Source organism: Eleutherodactylus coqui, chromosome 10, assembly GCF_035609145.1.
Source record: "Eleutherodactylus coqui strain aEleCoq1 chromosome 10, aEleCoq1.hap1, whole genome shotgun sequence".
NCBI lineage: Eukaryota > Metazoa > Chordata > Amphibia > Anura > Eleutherodactylidae > Eleutherodactylus > Eleutherodactylus coqui.
This window is the reverse complement of record NC_089846.1, coordinates 17629398-17646055: the sequence shown is the minus strand read 5'-3', so window position 1 is coordinate 17646055 and position 16658 is coordinate 17629398. Positions and strand designations below refer to the sequence as shown.

At 42.0% G+C, this 16658-nt stretch overlaps 1 protein-coding gene across 2 annotated transcripts in view; it reads left to right on the top strand.

Moving 5' to 3' along the window:
- The window catches only part of LOC136580124 (collagen alpha-2(I) chain-like), a 250375-nt gene that overhangs the window by 213468 nt on the left and 20249 nt on the right, over window positions 1-16658 (top strand). For both annotated transcript variants that reach the window (XM_066580422.1, XM_066580421.1), the window contains exons 42-59: window positions 3022-3075; window positions 4106-4213; window positions 4301-4354; window positions 4441-4548; window positions 4798-4851; window positions 4945-4998; window positions 5973-6026; window positions 6282-6335; window positions 6418-6525; window positions 6605-6658; window positions 6793-6846; window positions 9256-9309; window positions 10414-10467; window positions 12743-12796; window positions 14141-14194; window positions 14274-14327; window positions 15895-15948; window positions 16036-16089. In XM_066580422.1, coding sequence (XP_066436519.1) covers window positions 3022-3075; window positions 4106-4213; window positions 4301-4354; window positions 4441-4548; window positions 4798-4851; window positions 4945-4998; window positions 5973-6026; window positions 6282-6335; window positions 6418-6525; window positions 6605-6658; window positions 6793-6846; window positions 9256-9309; window positions 10414-10467; window positions 12743-12796; window positions 14141-14194; window positions 14274-14327; window positions 15895-15948; window positions 16036-16089 — 1134 coding nt within the window. The remainder of the gene's footprint in view (window positions 1-3021; window positions 3076-4105; window positions 4214-4300; window positions 4355-4440; window positions 4549-4797; window positions 4852-4944; window positions 4999-5972; window positions 6027-6281; window positions 6336-6417; window positions 6526-6604; window positions 6659-6792; window positions 6847-9255; window positions 9310-10413; window positions 10468-12742; window positions 12797-14140; window positions 14195-14273; window positions 14328-15894; window positions 15949-16035; window positions 16090-16658) is intronic.

Genomic DNA, 16658 nt, shown 5'->3' with positions numbered 1-16658 from the left:
TGAATACTCTCCCTCTCTTCCCTAGTGTTAACTATCCCTCCTAGCTCTGTTTAAGTACTAGTGTGAATATAGAGGATACTTGGCACCATAAAGGTGGCAATGGTGTAATAGCAATAGGCAGTATATGGACAGCAGTCTCAAAGTGAACCTCAAATGGGGTCTCTGATACAAACTAAGAGAAGATACATGGAGACAGTTTAGCAAGCACTGACTTGTCATGCTAATTGCATAATGTAATTAGCATGCTATTCAGGGAGAATCCAAATAAATAAGAGAACCTCCAAAGGGAGGTGACTACATCTGGCATGGAGTTAGGGCATTGACCCAAATATACTCCCCTTAATAATTGTTTGTAGAGCTTTTAGTGTGTGTCATTGCATGTACAGTATGGTTGCTAGGTGTGTATAGTTTCACGAAGGTAAATTTATGTAGTTACCCTCTAATGTGTGACATGACTATATAGCACATAATTATCAAAAAGGATAATTAACAAATTGTTAAACTGAAGCTTCAGTTTTGATTATATATCCTTATATATAAAAATAGCCTTTTTATATAAAAGATCATATGTTTCTATTTCGTGGGAACCGTTTCCTAGAAACTGTCAGAAACTTCCTGACAGTTTCTAGGCAGCACAAAGTTAAAGAATAGAGATGAGCGAGTATACTTGCTAAAGGCAATTGCTCGAGCGAGCATTGCCCTTAGCGAGTACCTGCACGCTTGAGACAGAAGGTTCCGGTGCGGGGGAGCGGTGAGTAGCGGCAGTCAGCAGGAGGGAGCGGGGGGGGGGAGAGAGAGATCTCCCCTCCGTTCTGCCCCGCTCTCCCCCGCAGCTCCCTGCCCGCCGCCGGCACCTGAACCTTCTGTCTCGAGTGGGCAGGTACTCGCTCATCTCTATTAAAGAATTAAAAAGCTTGTGTGTGTGTGTGTATATGTTTGCATATATATGTGTGTGTGTGTATATGTATGCATATATATGTGTGTGTGTGTATGCGTATATATGTGTGTGTGTATATATGTATGTGTATATATATATATATATATATATATATATATATATGTGTGTGTGTGTGTATGTATGCATATATGTGTGTGTGTGTGTGTGTGTATGCATATATGTGTGTGTGTGTGTGTGTGTATGCATATATGTGTGTGTGTGTGTGTGTGTGTGTATGCATATATATGTGTGTGTGTGTATATGTATGCATATATGTGTGTGTGTGTGTATATGTATGCATATATATGTGTGTGTGTGTATGCGTATATATGTGTGTGTGTATATATGTATGTGTATATATATATATATATATATGTGTGTGTGTATGTATGCATATATGTGTGTGTGTGTGTATGCATATATGTGTGTGTGTGTGTATGCATATATATGTGTGTGTGTGTATATGTTTGCATATATGTGTGTGTGTGTGTGTGTATATGTTTGCATATATGTGTGTGTGTGTGTGAGCTTTTTAATTCTTTAATTTTCAGGTAGTTGCTGTTAGATTTTGTCATGGGTTTAGCTTCTGTCACTGCAGCACCACAATCCAGTGCTCTCACCCAGTGAAGTAGGCTGGCAGTGCTGTAATCTGTCCCTTTTCTGAGTCCCGTGGACGTGTTTTCTCATAGATTTGTATGGTAGAGCGCAGGCACGGAACTCTGAAAAGAGTCAGACTTTTGTGCTGACTGCCAACTGCAGCGGGTGACAGTGGTGGATCGTGAGAGCAAGTGGGTATAAAAAGTACATTACCCGACTCCCTGTGACGTCCCCTAACAGCACCATAACTTAGTTTATGATGCTGTGGTTAACATGACAGGTTCCCTTAAATGCTTGCTGTGCAACGTCCCAGCGGCCACCTTGACATGAGGTCCACACTGAGGAGCTGGCAGGGTAGAGCTGTCACTTGTCACGGTGGCTCTACCAGACTCCTCCCTGTAGGGACACACAAAACCACTAGCCCTCTTCCAGGCAATGCTGGGACAGCAATTACCTGTATACGCGTGGTAGACTTTAGATTTGTCACGCGTGACGCCACCGTTCCTTCTCACCGTAGCTTGTCTCTGGTGGTTAAATGAAGAGAGTCCACACACAGTTTAAACTTGATAACTCTGTTACTAGGAACGGGCAATAACCTGTGAACTTTACTTGAAGTTTAGCAGAGTACAGTTTTTCACACCAGTGCAGGCAAGACAGAGAATGTCAGTTCAGGGAGGAGACACAGGATGGTGACGGTCCCACAGTCCATGTTATCTGTAAGGTACCGCTCCTGCAAGGGGAACACTCTGGAGGAGGATGGGAGTAGGACCACTCCACAGACACTCACTAAGTATTTGAAGGCAGCTCCACACGGCAGAGTCCTCACTTCACTCGTTCTTCAGAGGCGGTTCCTGACATAGAAAGACTCAGGATACCTCTTATCTTCCATCACTTCTCCATATGAGGGTTGAAGGTACCCCCATGTGGCCGGCACTCCACTCCAACCGTAGAAGATGATGAAAGATGCAGAAACTTTCTACCATAGCCCAATCACTCACATTTAATAGAGTACAGACATCACGTGACTAGACAGATATTGATACTTTTCCAGACATATCCCAGCGACTTTCAGACATTAACCTCTTACATGCTGCAGCGGTGCAATACACATAACAGCAGACAAGACACTTTGCACAACGCATCCACATTATCAGCTACGTGTGAATGCACCCTTAGGGCTCAGTCACATGGGCGCATCGACGCCTGTGTACGGGTGCAGATGCGCCCGTGTGACTGAGCCCTTATACATGCTTTTGCTGCAGATTTGCGTTGAAACCCACCAGAGGATTTGCAGGGGGAAAAGCACTGTGTGTTCACTTGTATCTGTCCTCACAGGGACATTTCACAGAAGATTGTTTATCAGTTTTCCATCATCATTCAGCTTTTAGGCTCCTAAACGTTTAGGCTGGAAACAACCAGCAGAGCGTTGAATATTTAAATTAATCTCATTATCATATCTGTCCATTTGTCTGTTGCTATCTGCACAGGGAGCTCCAGGTTCTGCTGGAACTGAAGGTCCCGTTGGAAAGAAAGGGGATCAGGTCTGTATGCAAAATCTGCTTGTAAGGTACAATTACACTACATACATATAATATGCTACCCTTGAAGCACATTTCTGTCACTTCTGTTGATGGGGAGCTCCTGTCTGATATCGTCAGGTGTGTCACAATTCCACTGGATCTGCAAATTGGAGTTCTATACAGAGCCATAAATTCGGTGGTGTTGGGACTTCCTTGACTTTGACTGCACTCTACAGTCATTTACTGACATTCTGGGCAAATCTCACTTTGGAGCACTGTTAAGGTCCATTTACACACACAGATATCTTTCAAAAGATTGAAAGATCAGCAATCGTTTTGCATAAAAGTACTAATAGGCACTAATTGCCATTAGTACTTATCAGCTTCATGTGCATGCAAATTAGTTTCTGGGAGCTGTTATAGAACTCAGTAGGAGATCTGAGTCTTGTAATTAGCTGTATTGTTCAGCCGTGGGCTCCCCTTGGAGAATTCAGCACCATGGACAGCAGACACAGCATGTGGTCCTACTAATCAGCTGTTCTGCCTGCTATGGTGAGAACTGAGAACAGCTGTAACAATGTTATCAGCAGTTATCAGATCTCCACTGGCAGAGCACAGCATGCGGTCCTGCTTATCAGCTATTCTGCTTAAAGACGGTTTTCAAGCAGAATTGAAAACCATCATTCGGCGAAAAACTGAAAGATGGGCACATTTAGACACAAAGATTATCACTCAAAAGACGGCTTTTGAGCGAATTATGAGCGATAATCGTTGTGCCAAAATGGGGCTTTAGGATAGCAGTTTAATATGATTATAATTTGGATAGCAAGTCTGGCCATTTTGAATACATCTAATCTCAAATTGCAGAATATATGAACTAAGACATTAGCAGCAGTTGTGCACTTTATCTTTTTCACCTTTGCTGCTTCTTGTTTTTCTATTCACGAGGCTTGTTGCCTAAGAAAAGGAAGGAGATTTGGGTGATCTGAGATTTTAAGAACTTAATTCCTAGCTACATATAGATATGCATGAATTTATTCCTGTTTCACAGGGTGACACTGGTCCTCCAGGAAGCATAGGACCAGTTGGACCTATTGATGAGCCAGGAGAGAGAGGACTACCAGGTCTGCCAGGTCCTCCAGGAATGACAGGAAAGGAGGTATAGCTCACAGAGTTAACAAATTAATAAAGACACAGCTGCTGTGAATACAAGTGGTCTGAACACTTAATTATTTTCTCTGTTTAGGGTGATGTGGGGGAAATTGGAGATATTGGAGATCCTGGACCGTCCGGAGAAAAGGTTTGACCAAAACTAATGTTTTCTATTAGGAATTTTTTTCACAATACACATGTTTACTACCTTTAACATTATATGTCTCATGCTAGGGAGAATTAGGACCATGTGGTAGTACTGGAAATCCTGGACCGAGTGGCATTATGGGGGAAAGAGGAGCACGAGGTCTGAAGGGAGAAAAGGGGCTGATTGGACATCAGGTGAGAATGCAAGATATTTTTCATAGAATTCTGACAATCCCAACCTTTAGTTAATCATTCATCAGACCCAGTGAAAAGAAAAATATATTGTGCTGGTCACAATTTAAAGAGTGAGGGCATAGAAACCCATATTTTACGTATGACTCCACCAATGAATTTAATAATATTTTGTGTGAACTCCACTCAAATGGCTAGTGGCATCTGGACAAAGTCATTTCTATATGGTTTAATGTGATTGATGTTCTTCAGGGCCAACCTGGATTGATGGGACCACCTGGACCCCACGGGCCTATTGGAGAGATGGTATGTGCCTATTAATACCTAAAGGAGTACCTTAAAAAAATATCTAAAACGTCATCTTCACTTTATGTATTTTCATGGAATTATACCTTGCAGGGGCCCACTGGAAAACTGGGAAGTCTGGGGCAGAATGGGCCGGGAGGAATAAAGGTATTGCTCTAGTATATACCATCTAATGCCAACTGTTAAAGAAGTTATTCAGGCAAAAAAAATAAAAAAACTTGTTTTGGAAAGCTGTTCACTATAGTGGAATAATGTAAAAGAAGGCTTGCTCACCTCACCCGATCCCACACCGCTCCCATTCCCATCCCAATCTCTTGCTTCTCTCTATTTCCTGCTGCAGAGATGATGTCACTGAAAAAATGTGACCACTGCAGCCAATCACCAGCTTACTTCAGCCAGAGATTAATTTGCTTATCCTCAGAATAGGTCATCCATAGTTGATCGGCAGGGGTCTACCACTTAGGTTCCTCGCTAATCAGCTAAACTGTCAGTGCAGCAGAGCCAGATGCTGTCATGGGGGTCAGAGCCAGAAGTGTAATAGGCAGTTTTATTCCCATTGATTACAGTGGGAGCGAGGCTGCCTACTACACTTCCGGCTCCGACCCTGATGACAAAGTCTGCATTGTCAGCAGGCAAGACGATCAGCTGATCGAACGGGGTTCCGAGCAGCGGACCCCACCAATCAGCTGTTGATTACCTATTCTAAGGACAGGTCATCAATAGTAAATGGTCAGAAAACCCTTTTAATTGCAGTAGTCACATCTCCTTGTCAGAATGTCATCATCAACAGCAAGAAATATAGAGCAGCAGGGGACTGGGTACCATCAGGATAGGAGCAGCAAGGGATCTGGTGATCTGAGCAAGCTTTATTTTATGGCTTTCCACCACAGTGAGCAGCTTTCTGAAAAATCTTTTTTTGTCTGGATAACCTCTTTAACTGTGTAGTTTAGTTGTTTACCAGCTATAGTTCTTCAATGGCTGAGAAAATACAACTGCCACCATACCTGGAAAGCCAGCAGTGGTGTCTATACAGCTGGAGATCTACAGATTGGAGACTCTGTGTATTGGAGACTCTATCTTTCAATACTTTATATATAGTTATGAAATCTTTTGTCGTCCAGGGTGATACAGGCTATCCGGGTATGATTGGTGACCACGGACCACAAGGAAGACCGGTACGTAAATTTCATGTAGCATGGTAGAAATTGCAGCTATTACATAGTCCTTATCTTCACAGTCTGGCAGCCGCTCCCAGTGACTTTGTGGGAGGAACGTGACGACATGCTGAAGTAGAGTATATAGATTATTTGCCCTCCTGTGTTTTCTTCTCTACACGTGTTACAGATAGTATTCTATACTCTGTTTAGGATTTCCCTATAGATGCAATCAAACCACAATTCTTGCCCATTAATAATATTTTATGTGTTTAGGGGCCCAATGGAGCAAGAGGAGAAAAGGGTGACCAGGGCCACAGTGGAAACCAGGTGAGTGAGTGTGTGAGGGTAAAACCTGTGATTTGAGAAGAGCTTGTAGGTCATTCTTCTATTTCTTTGTGAACTACTTAAGGGTCCATCAGGTCCGCCGGGAAATACGGGTGCATTAGGTCCTCCAGGGATCACAGGAGAAGAAGGACAAAAGGGGAACACAGGAGATGAGGGCATTCCTGGAGTTCAGGTAAAACATACGTGAGGATTATTATAAATGGTTCTACTAATGTTATAAGTGGACATTGACAATATAATATGCCTTAAAGGGTCCACCAGGAGCTGCTGGTGAAACTGGAGCAGCAGGGATCCCTGGCAGAGAGGTATGCATGCGTAGATTACAAGAATACTGTCAGCTATATACAGTACATGGGTATTCAAATGTTAAAGCATGTAAGATAGATGGTTGCGATAAGAAATACTTCATAGACACCTTTTTTTTTACTTTACTTTACAGGGTGCACCTGGCGAAAGAGGGCAACCTGGGGTACCAGGGGAACCCGGTCAAGTGGTAGGCATAAAACCTGTCTGTATGTCCCATAATATCAATAATAATCTTTATTTATACAGCGCCAACATATTCCGCAGCGCTTACGAAACAAGGAAGAACAGATAGGAAAAACAAAAATACAAAATCCACGGTTACATGTAGTAATCAATTGATGGAAACAGTAGGGATGAGGGTCTCCAACGAGCCTACATACTGCAGATAATGGGGTGATACAGAAGGTAAAGGGGCTGGAGATGGGCTCGGTATGGTGAGGTGGAGAGTGAGGGATGCTATACCCATAGACAGTGGTCAGACATTAAGCCATGTGGTGGCTGAATCAGTATGACTGCAGGAGGCGGTTGATTATGGCTAGCAGGGATTGCAATCAGTAGGACTGGGGGCATGTTATTAAGTGGAATACAGAGGGGTTTGGTTTAGGGGATATCATATGCCTCCCTGAAGTGCATTTTTAGCGCACGTGTTAGGGTTCCCTGATCTATTGTATTACATGGTTTTCAGCAGCATAGCTTCACAGGTGGTGTTGATTGAGCTGGCTGGGTGTGGATTGCTCCAGCCAGCCAATCCCCAAGGTCTGTTGCTTATATATACCAGCTCTCTGCTAGAAGCTGCTGGCCTTTTCTATGTTTGCTCAGTGTGTTCAGTATCATGCTCCTGAGTGTCTGTGCATGTGACTGGACAGGAGGTGTCTGTGCAGCGTTCAGGATGTTTGGTGTGAACAGTGTCATTCTCCTGCATGTCTGTGCAGCTCTCAGTAACTGTAGTGTGAACTGTGTCTTACTGTGGGTCCTTAATCATCTGGAACTAGGTGGGTCCCTGGGTTCTAGCGTGGGGTCGTCCTATTGGGACGATCGCTCCGCTTTACAGGCAGGTGTCCTGGGGTTAGTTGTTTTGTTAGTGTAGGGACCCACAAGACAATGATGACCCATGAAGTGAGCTCGTGGGCTTAAGTATCCTGGCCAAAATACTAATATCTTGGCCAATACCTCGTATTGTATCTATTCCATCTGTTTATACATGCATTCTTGATGCATGTTTTGAGCGTTTAGCAGCCATTGTTTTTTGTCTGTCCGCAAGTATGAAGTCCATTTCGCATTTCTGCTGTTCAGTCTGGTTTTGCCAGTTCGTGAGTGTGAATGACGTAGCGTTTCTCAGACATGTCTGCGAGTTTTGAGTCCAGTTCGCAGTTCGGCAGTTCACATGCCGGTAAGACTCGTGATGCCGGGGATTGCCCGGATGGTTTTGGGTAGCGCATTCCAGAGGACTGGTGCTGCTCTGGAGAAGTCTTGGAGACTGGAATGAGAGGTTCAAATTAAAGGGGCACAGGCTGGGTGGTGGATTGAGATGAGGGAGGCAATGTAGGGTGGCGCGTTGCTATGGAGAGATTTGTGGATGAAGGTAGTGAATTTGAATTGAATTCTATATTTGATATGTCTAAGTGATTTAGCTTAGGTACAGATGGAGTATGCCACAAGTTTAATTTTAGAAACTCAGAGGCATATAGATTACAGTAAAAGGGTGCTGTATTATGGCTCCATACAGCACATAGGTTATATGGAACCGTAACATGGCCATTTGCATAAAGCCTTAGAAGGTGCATATTATTTGGCCCCTGTCTGTGCATTTGACCCGTGTCCGAGCATGGTTTGTAAGCAGCTGACAAGAAATTTAAAGGGGTTTTCTGCCCTATTTTTTTTTTACTGATGACCCATCCTCTGGACCCCCGTCCATCAGCTGATCATCTGGTCTGTTCTCCAGTGCAGCGGGCCAGACGTTGTCATCAGCAGTAAGTACAGGAAGTGGGAGCTGCAGTTCATTCCCATTGAAATCAATAGGAGCACCGCATTGCATCAGGCAATGTCCCGACCATAAGAGAAGCAGGAAGTGGAAGAGGATAGGTCCTCAGATGAAAAGAGGGCAGAAAACGTCTTTGTGGAATCAGTTATCACTAGGAGGGGTTTGACATGGAACAAATATCATTCAAATAATCATTTGAAAAAGCTAATGCAAATGACAGTTCCATGTAAACATGACCACCAGCAGGGTGACGGGCGATAACTCAATAGTCACTAGTTGGTTTTTTTCAGATCACCTAAAAAATAGTCATTGGTTGAGCCAACATCGGCTGGCATAAAGTTACAGTTCGTATTTCAACACCTTGCGAACAAAGCACACAAACAGTCGTCAGAACGCTAACGACTCACTTTAATGACTATTCCAAATGACTGTTTGGACAATAATTGTTCAGTATAAAGCCACCGTAACTGTGACAAATTCAGGAATCCCAATAGAGAGTGAACAGTGCAGATACCTAGAATGGAGGATCTTTTTGCTTAATGATTTCTCATACAGCGACTAAGGAGGTGTGTGTATGTATATATATATATATATTGCTCTGTATTTGTCTTCTAGGGACACCCTGGGAATCCTGGACAAGAGGGAAGACCTGGACAGAAGGGACAGAAGGTATTGACTATGTGGATTTATACTGCTGTATGCACTTTATACAGATCAGAAGCCTTACATTCTTAATGGTCAAACTGCTTCCCATCTAAAGATGCCCATACACCTTCAATAGCTGTCAGACAAACCTGTTCGGCCAACAGCTATTTCTCCCAGCTCCCCTATACACATGAATGCTGTGTTTGGTGGAGCTTTTATATGTTTTACATGGAGACGGTGAAGGAAGCTGCAGCCAGTCGGCTCTTGTGGCAACTTATTTCTAGAGGGAATTAATAGGATCGGGTATTGAAATGCAACAAGCATAGTACTTTTTTTTTCCCCCGACATCATCTGTTGGGAAAAGTCGGGAAGCCCTCATACACATGCAAGAGGGATCTGGTGCCGGTGAAATCAGCAGGTTTGAACAATTTATGTCTAATGTGTATGGGAGGCCTTTAGGCTTTCTTAACACTGCCATTAAGCCTTCTGTTCATAATGGAGCCATTAGTAGATGTGATCTCAACTATTAGCAGCAAGCTTTATTGAAATGTAATGGAGGCTATCTGGTACCTATCGGAGTTTAGAAAGCTATTCTTGATGTAAAAACACTAGTTTTGATGGCTCACATATACTTATATTCAGGGGTGTAACTAAAGGCTTCAGTAGCCCAGGTGCAAAAGTTCAGCTAGGGTCCCCCTTCCCTCCATCTGTATCCATACCCAGAGATGTAACTTGAAGATTCGGGGCCCCAATGCAAAATCTGTAATAGGGCTATATTCATACTACTAGGCTCCCTATATGGAAAAGATAGGCGCTATGGGCCCCCTAAGGCTCCTGGGCCTGAGTGCAATGGCATCCCCTATAGTTACGCCCCTGCTCCTATTCTTATGTACTAGAGCTATGAATTGCCATATGGACAGCCTGTGTCTTTTTCGATGTTCAGTGATTTGTGATTTCCTGTAACCATATTTCTTTTATTCATATTCATCCATTTCTCTCTTCTGTATCATCCCTCGTTTTCTAGTGCAATTCTTATTTTGCCTTGACAAATACAAAGTGAAATACTGTTACCATTTTCCATAGTTTATGGACTGTGAAGTGATGGCTGACTGTTATTGTTTCTTTCAGGGTGACAGAGGGAAAAGTGGTCGTCCCGGAGCTCCTGGAAGTTCGGGCAGAAAGGTATCTACAAAAAAATGACTAGAATGCACAATTTTACAGAGATGCCATCTTCGCCCTGCTTTTAGTGCAGTAATTTCTCTTATAATATTCTTTTTTGCCCAGAAGGGTCCTACAATATGCAGCTCAGTAGCATCTTCAGTACACGATGTCCCCTCAGATTGAAACAAAAACAAAAAATAGGACATTTTTCACTCAATATGGAATTTATTGATTCAGATTTACCTCTTAACACCTTAACATTTAACGGTGGACATATACGCCCTTTGGCTGCAGGGTTTGTATTGAATGGGGCCGGGAGCCAAACCCACTTCATAGGCGGCGAGTTCTGGCTGTGTCTGACAGCTGACACCCACCCACAACAGCTACAATCTGCGTTTTAGTAGATCGTAGCTTTTAACTCTTTGAATGCCCTGACTGGGGTTTGGGGCATTTAATAGTCACCCTGTGAGGAGATTGCAAGGTGTCACTTGGTTGTTATAGCAACCCAGGACCTTCTGAAGGCTCCAGGGCTGCCATGTGTCTCTACCTATTAGGAATGCCTGTAAAGGAGAAACAATCCGCACCACCAAACATGAAAAGATGTTATTCAATATGGCAATAAAGTAAATTGAACTCACCTGGTGCTCAGCGGGGACCCCATATAGGAGCGGGGTATCCCCCATGCACCGGAGGTTCTGGTTCACCTGTAACTGGTGCCTGGAATCCTATGTAGATCCTATAGCAGCAGAAAAAAATGATACCCCAAAAGGTATATATCCAAATGGGGAAAGAAGATAAGCAAATGGAGTATTCCGCGCTTATATCGGTTCCTTCAAATGGAATATCCTCCAAGAAAACTTTATTTTCAATGGTACCCACAAAGTGTTTATTAATAAAAGTCCAAAATGACAATGCAAAGTAACAATAATGTTACTACATAAACGAGAGGCTGCAACGCGTTTCGGCGTATCCTAACGCCTTTTTCAAGCATAAAAACCAATAATTACATGCTCTATATATATAGAGGGGATTATAGTTTCCCAGTGGGATTATGTGAATGTGTTCAAGATGCAAATGTAGGCTAACTATGCAAACCGCCTGCATCATAATGTGATTTGGCAAAATGTATTTACTATTGACTATGAAAAAATTGTATTAAAAAGAGTTTAAAAAAAAAGAATGCCTGTAGAAATACCATATACTGCAATACTTCAGTATTGCAGTATGTGGTACAAGCGATCAAATGATCGCATGCTCAAGTCCTCTGTGGAGATTTTAAAAAAAAGCAAAAATAAGTGAAGAAAAGTTTTTTTCTTTACTTATTATTATTGTAATAAAAGCTATAAAAAGGTAAAAAAAAACACCTTTCCTCGTTTTTATGATAAAATAAACATATATGGTATTGCTGCGTCCATAAAAGTCCAGTCTATCAAAATAAGGGCTTAGTCACACGGGCGCATTCAGGACGGACGTCTCTCTTGCAGCGCCGGAGGAAAGAACGTGACCGGCTTCATTGCCGGTCATGTGTTCTTTCTTCTGTGCTGTGGGGAGTCGTCCGTCCTGAAAGACGGCCGTCTTCTTCCTGCAGTAAGGGCACAGTCACACGGGCTCATCGGCGCCCGTGTACATGTGCCGATGCGCCCGTGTGACTAAGCCCTTAGGCACTATTTATCTCTCACAGTGAACATGGTCAGAAAAAAAATACACAATGGCAGAATTGTGATCAAATAGTTGCAGGTACTTCAAAATTGTTCCAATAGAAACTACAGAATGTCTAAAAAACTAGCTATAAAAAAACCCATTGACAGAAAGACTCAAAGGTTATAGCAGTCAGAAGATGGTGGTGGAATAAAATGTTTTTTAAAAGATATTTTACTTTTTAAAAGTAGTATAGCAAAGAAAACCGCTAAAGAGGGTTGGTGTCATTGTAATCGTACCGACCCACAGAATAAAACTATCATGTCATTTTTTGCCAAAGTATGTATGCCATAAAAGTAAGATCCCCAAAATGGCAGAATTTTTTTTTTTTTTTTCTAACTCCACTTAGAAATGTTAAAATGTTTCTTAGTACATTATATGGTACATTAACTAATACCACAGAAAAATATAACTCATCCAACAAAAACCAAGGGGGTATGTCAACAGAAAAAGAAATGAGTTAGGATTTTTTTAAAGTGGCATGGTGAAACAAAACAAAACACAAAAAAAAGCTGCACCCTTAAGGGGTTAAAGATGAAGCAAGTAATACACTTGTATCTGATAATATTGCATATTGCTTTTATTCTAATATTTGCAGGGTAAAAGGGGGAAAGCAGGTCCAAGACCACCACGCGGGCCTCATGGACTCAAGGTAAGGAACATAAAGTCATACTTGTTCCCAAAGACATGACTCTTTGTGATTCCCAGTAAGTCATCAATTCAGTAGCAACCACTTGGTTAAATTAAGGGTGATGCCCAGTTGCAAACTATGGATAGCCTATCCTCAGTCGATCAGCTGTTCTCTGGGCCAGTGAACTTGTGGACTGAACTGATTTCTGCAGGAAGCAGACAGCTCCATTCCCACTGCAGTGGCTTTGCTTGGTTTTACACCCATTCACTTCAATAGGAACTTCACCTGGCCACTTCAATTGGAATGGAGCTGTCTGCTTCATGGAGAAATCAGCTCTGTGCAAAAGCACACCAGCCTGGGTAACAGCTAAATGGTGCAGGTCCTGGGCAACTAACCTGCGCTGATCTACTGCTAATGGCCTAGCCTGAGGATAGGCTATCAATACTCCACAACTGGACAACCCCCTTTAAGAAATTGATAATGTGAATTGACATTGTTATAGACTAGTTTTGAAAGATGGGTAAGCCAGAAAACTGGCATTATCTAGTCTTCTTATAGTTTCTCTCTCTGAATGTGTGTGTATATATATATATATATATATATATATATATATATATATATAGGATCGGGAGCTCTGTAACAGATAAATAAGAACTCTGACCACTACGCAGGCAAAGTATAATGAGAAATTAATTGTCATAGAATTTTGGAGCTATGTAGATTTAGACAAATGTCGGAAATTTACTTAAACTGATGTGTTATAATTACGGACTGCCCTGGAATGAAGTGCGCCTAGATTATTAAGAGGTAAGTCTGTGTGCCAGACCAGCATAGAGTCCAGCTATGATTTATGATAGTATCTGGCATAAATGATAGTAAATCCAGTGGGCTCGTGAGGTCACGCCCCTTTGTTTTGCTAAGCCCAGCCTACTTTTAGAAAAGTGGTGAGTGGAGTGCAAAAAGTCCCAAAAGTTGAAAATTTGTGCCCAAAAAATTGCAACTTCATTGCATCAGAGAGCTGGCGTACGGGGGTTGTTAACATGGAAGGGGTTATAGTTACTGATATGGCCCAATGCAGAGCAGGTTGTTGAGACAGAAGGACAAAAATGAAAAAATAAAAGGGTTCTTCCAAATTCCAGGAGATCCGTTCTAGGACAGACAATTCATTATATTTGTGTCATTAGTTTATTAATTCAGAACCAGTTATATCACCACAGCCTTGCGGGCCTTGTGACCCATGAATTCCTATACTACTACTTAATGTAAATTGATCAGATATAGCGTTGATTTTTTTTCTGTTTGGTGTGTTCTGCCATTATTTAACTATTTTTGTTCCATCGTAACATATTTGGACAAATATTGCAGGGGGAAAAGGGACAAGAAGGACCAGGGGGCCCCCCAGGGCCAAGAGGACCTTATGTGAGTAATTAAAAGTTGACAGTAACTATCTGAATGTGGGAAATTCATAATCCTGAGTTATATCTGTGTTTGCACCCAGGGTATTCCAGGAATCAGGGGGCAGAAAGGAGTTCCAGGTCCCAAAGGGCTAAAGGTAAGAAGTAAACTTTAGGTACAGAAATGAACTCAGCACTAATGTCTTTTAAATTAAATTTAATATAAAATACAGTATATGTAGGCCTCTACCGTGTTTCCCCGAAAATAAGACAGTGTCTTATATAAATTTTTGTTCAAAAAGGTTTAACTTTTTTACATGTATAGCTGCCTGGACACTATTTAAATTGACTTTTTTTAAATTAACTGTTAGCAGGGCTTAATTTTGGAGTAGGGCTTATATTTCAAGCATCCTCAAAAAGCCTGAAAAATCATTTTACATCCTCAAAAATTCTGGAAAATCATGCTGTGTCTTATTTTCAGGGTATGTCTTATTTTCAGGGAAGCAGGGTAGCATGCTTGAAATATATACTTACAAGATATTAGATTATTTGATTTCTTTATGTCTCCATTTGGTAAAGTGTTATATAAAGTACTGATATCTAATTGCAAATCCTGGTCTAGATCATTCCTTATCCTACTGGCCGATTAGGCAACTCCCGATTCTCAGACAACCAGTGTGCCAGTAATAGCAAAATATTGCATAAATATAAGGAAATCTTCTAACCTGTTGCCAAGAGTGCTCAACAGCTTGCCCCACACTTTTCACCACTCCACTCTAATGTTAGTCCAAAGTATCAGACTGTGTAGAAACATTACATGAGGAAAGATTGTAAAATTATTGTATGAATGAAATAACTGTCTTCCTAAGCCTTGCCGACCTTATGTATGACTCGGGCATCGCATAGGAAACCGGCAACCAGCTTGTAGTTGGGGCACAAAACGGATGTAGGCTGGGGTGATCGCCTCCCTTAGGTCTGCCTGGCCAGATGATCTTCCTCCTTGCGGCAGCATCTTGCGGAGCTGCATGAATCATCCTCCTCCTACCTTTGTCTCCCCCCCTCTGATGTTTAAAGGCACTGCCGTCAGCCCATCAGTGACCCCACAACACAATTGCCTAGTTCTGCTACTGTATTTGCTATGAGCTTGATTCTGGTATTGACAATATGTATAGAGGTTAGTTCATGTTGTTTTTATGATATGAGTACAGTTATGGGGCTGTATTTATGTAGTGAAGTGGGTTCTAGTGCTGTATTTATGTTTGGAGCTTGGTTCTAGTGCTGTATTTATGTTATGAGCTTGGTTCTAGTGCTGTATTTATGTTATGAGCTTGGTTCTAGTGCTGTATTTATGTTATGAGCTTGGTTCTAGTGCTGTATTTATGTTATGAGCTTGGTTCTAGTGCTGTATTTATGTTTGAAGCTTGGTTCTAGTGCTGTATTTATGTTTGGAGCTTGGTTCTAGTGCTGTATTCATGTTATGAGCTTGGTTTTCGTACAGTATTTATTCACTTAACTGTTCTGTTGTGGGCACACTTCTATCTTGCTGCTTTCTGCACAAGCATCATACAGACAGACTGCCTATCAGTGTATTATATATATATATTTTTTCTTATAATGGCGGAAGGGACCCCCAAAAAGTCTGCACAGGGTACCACGTAACCTAAGGCTGCAATGGTCATAAGTGCATCACCCAAAAGTACTGGTGCTATATTCTCTCTTCTACAGGGTGAAATGGGCATGGATGGACCGTTTGGACCAAAAGGAGAAGATGGACAGAAGGTTAGAAAATTCTTGATCTAAGCAGATTGGAAATCTACGTCTTGTTTTCTCAACCAAAACCTCATATTATCAGCTGTTGTATTACAGGGAAAACAAGGTTCTGTTGGGAATGACGGCGCTCTGGGGGAGAAAGGAGATGAGGTACAGACTGATCACTTACCCTTAGAATCATTGGTTTGTTATCAGTATGCTGCATTGTGACTGTTCCCCATCAGTGCTCTTAACTCCAGCAGGTCATATTTCCAGGATTACCTTAGTATTGCACAGATGATATAAATTGTCACCATGTAAGGATTTTTCACATATGTTCTCTCTACTTTTTTCTAACATGGCAGACTATGGGCAATGTATGCCAATACGGTAGTGCCTTTTTTCAGAGGTATACACTAGGTAATGCTCCCGACATGTACGTCCAACAGCAAGCTCAAATGTGATTCGCAGAGAGCCGTCATTACCTGAAGACCGGTTCATTAAGGCCCATTTACACTAATGATTATCGCTCAAAATTCATTCAAACGAATCTGAATGATAATCAGTCAGTGTAAATGCAAAAAAATTGCTCACTTGTTGCTTGTGGTTTGTTAAGCTGACTATTCAGTCAGCTTAAAAAACATTGTTGGGTCGCTGGTTTTTCTACCTGTCTAAAAGCTCCCTGCTCCGCTCTACACATAGGAGGGGAAGCACTGAGCGCAAAGCAGACAAGAAGCCTG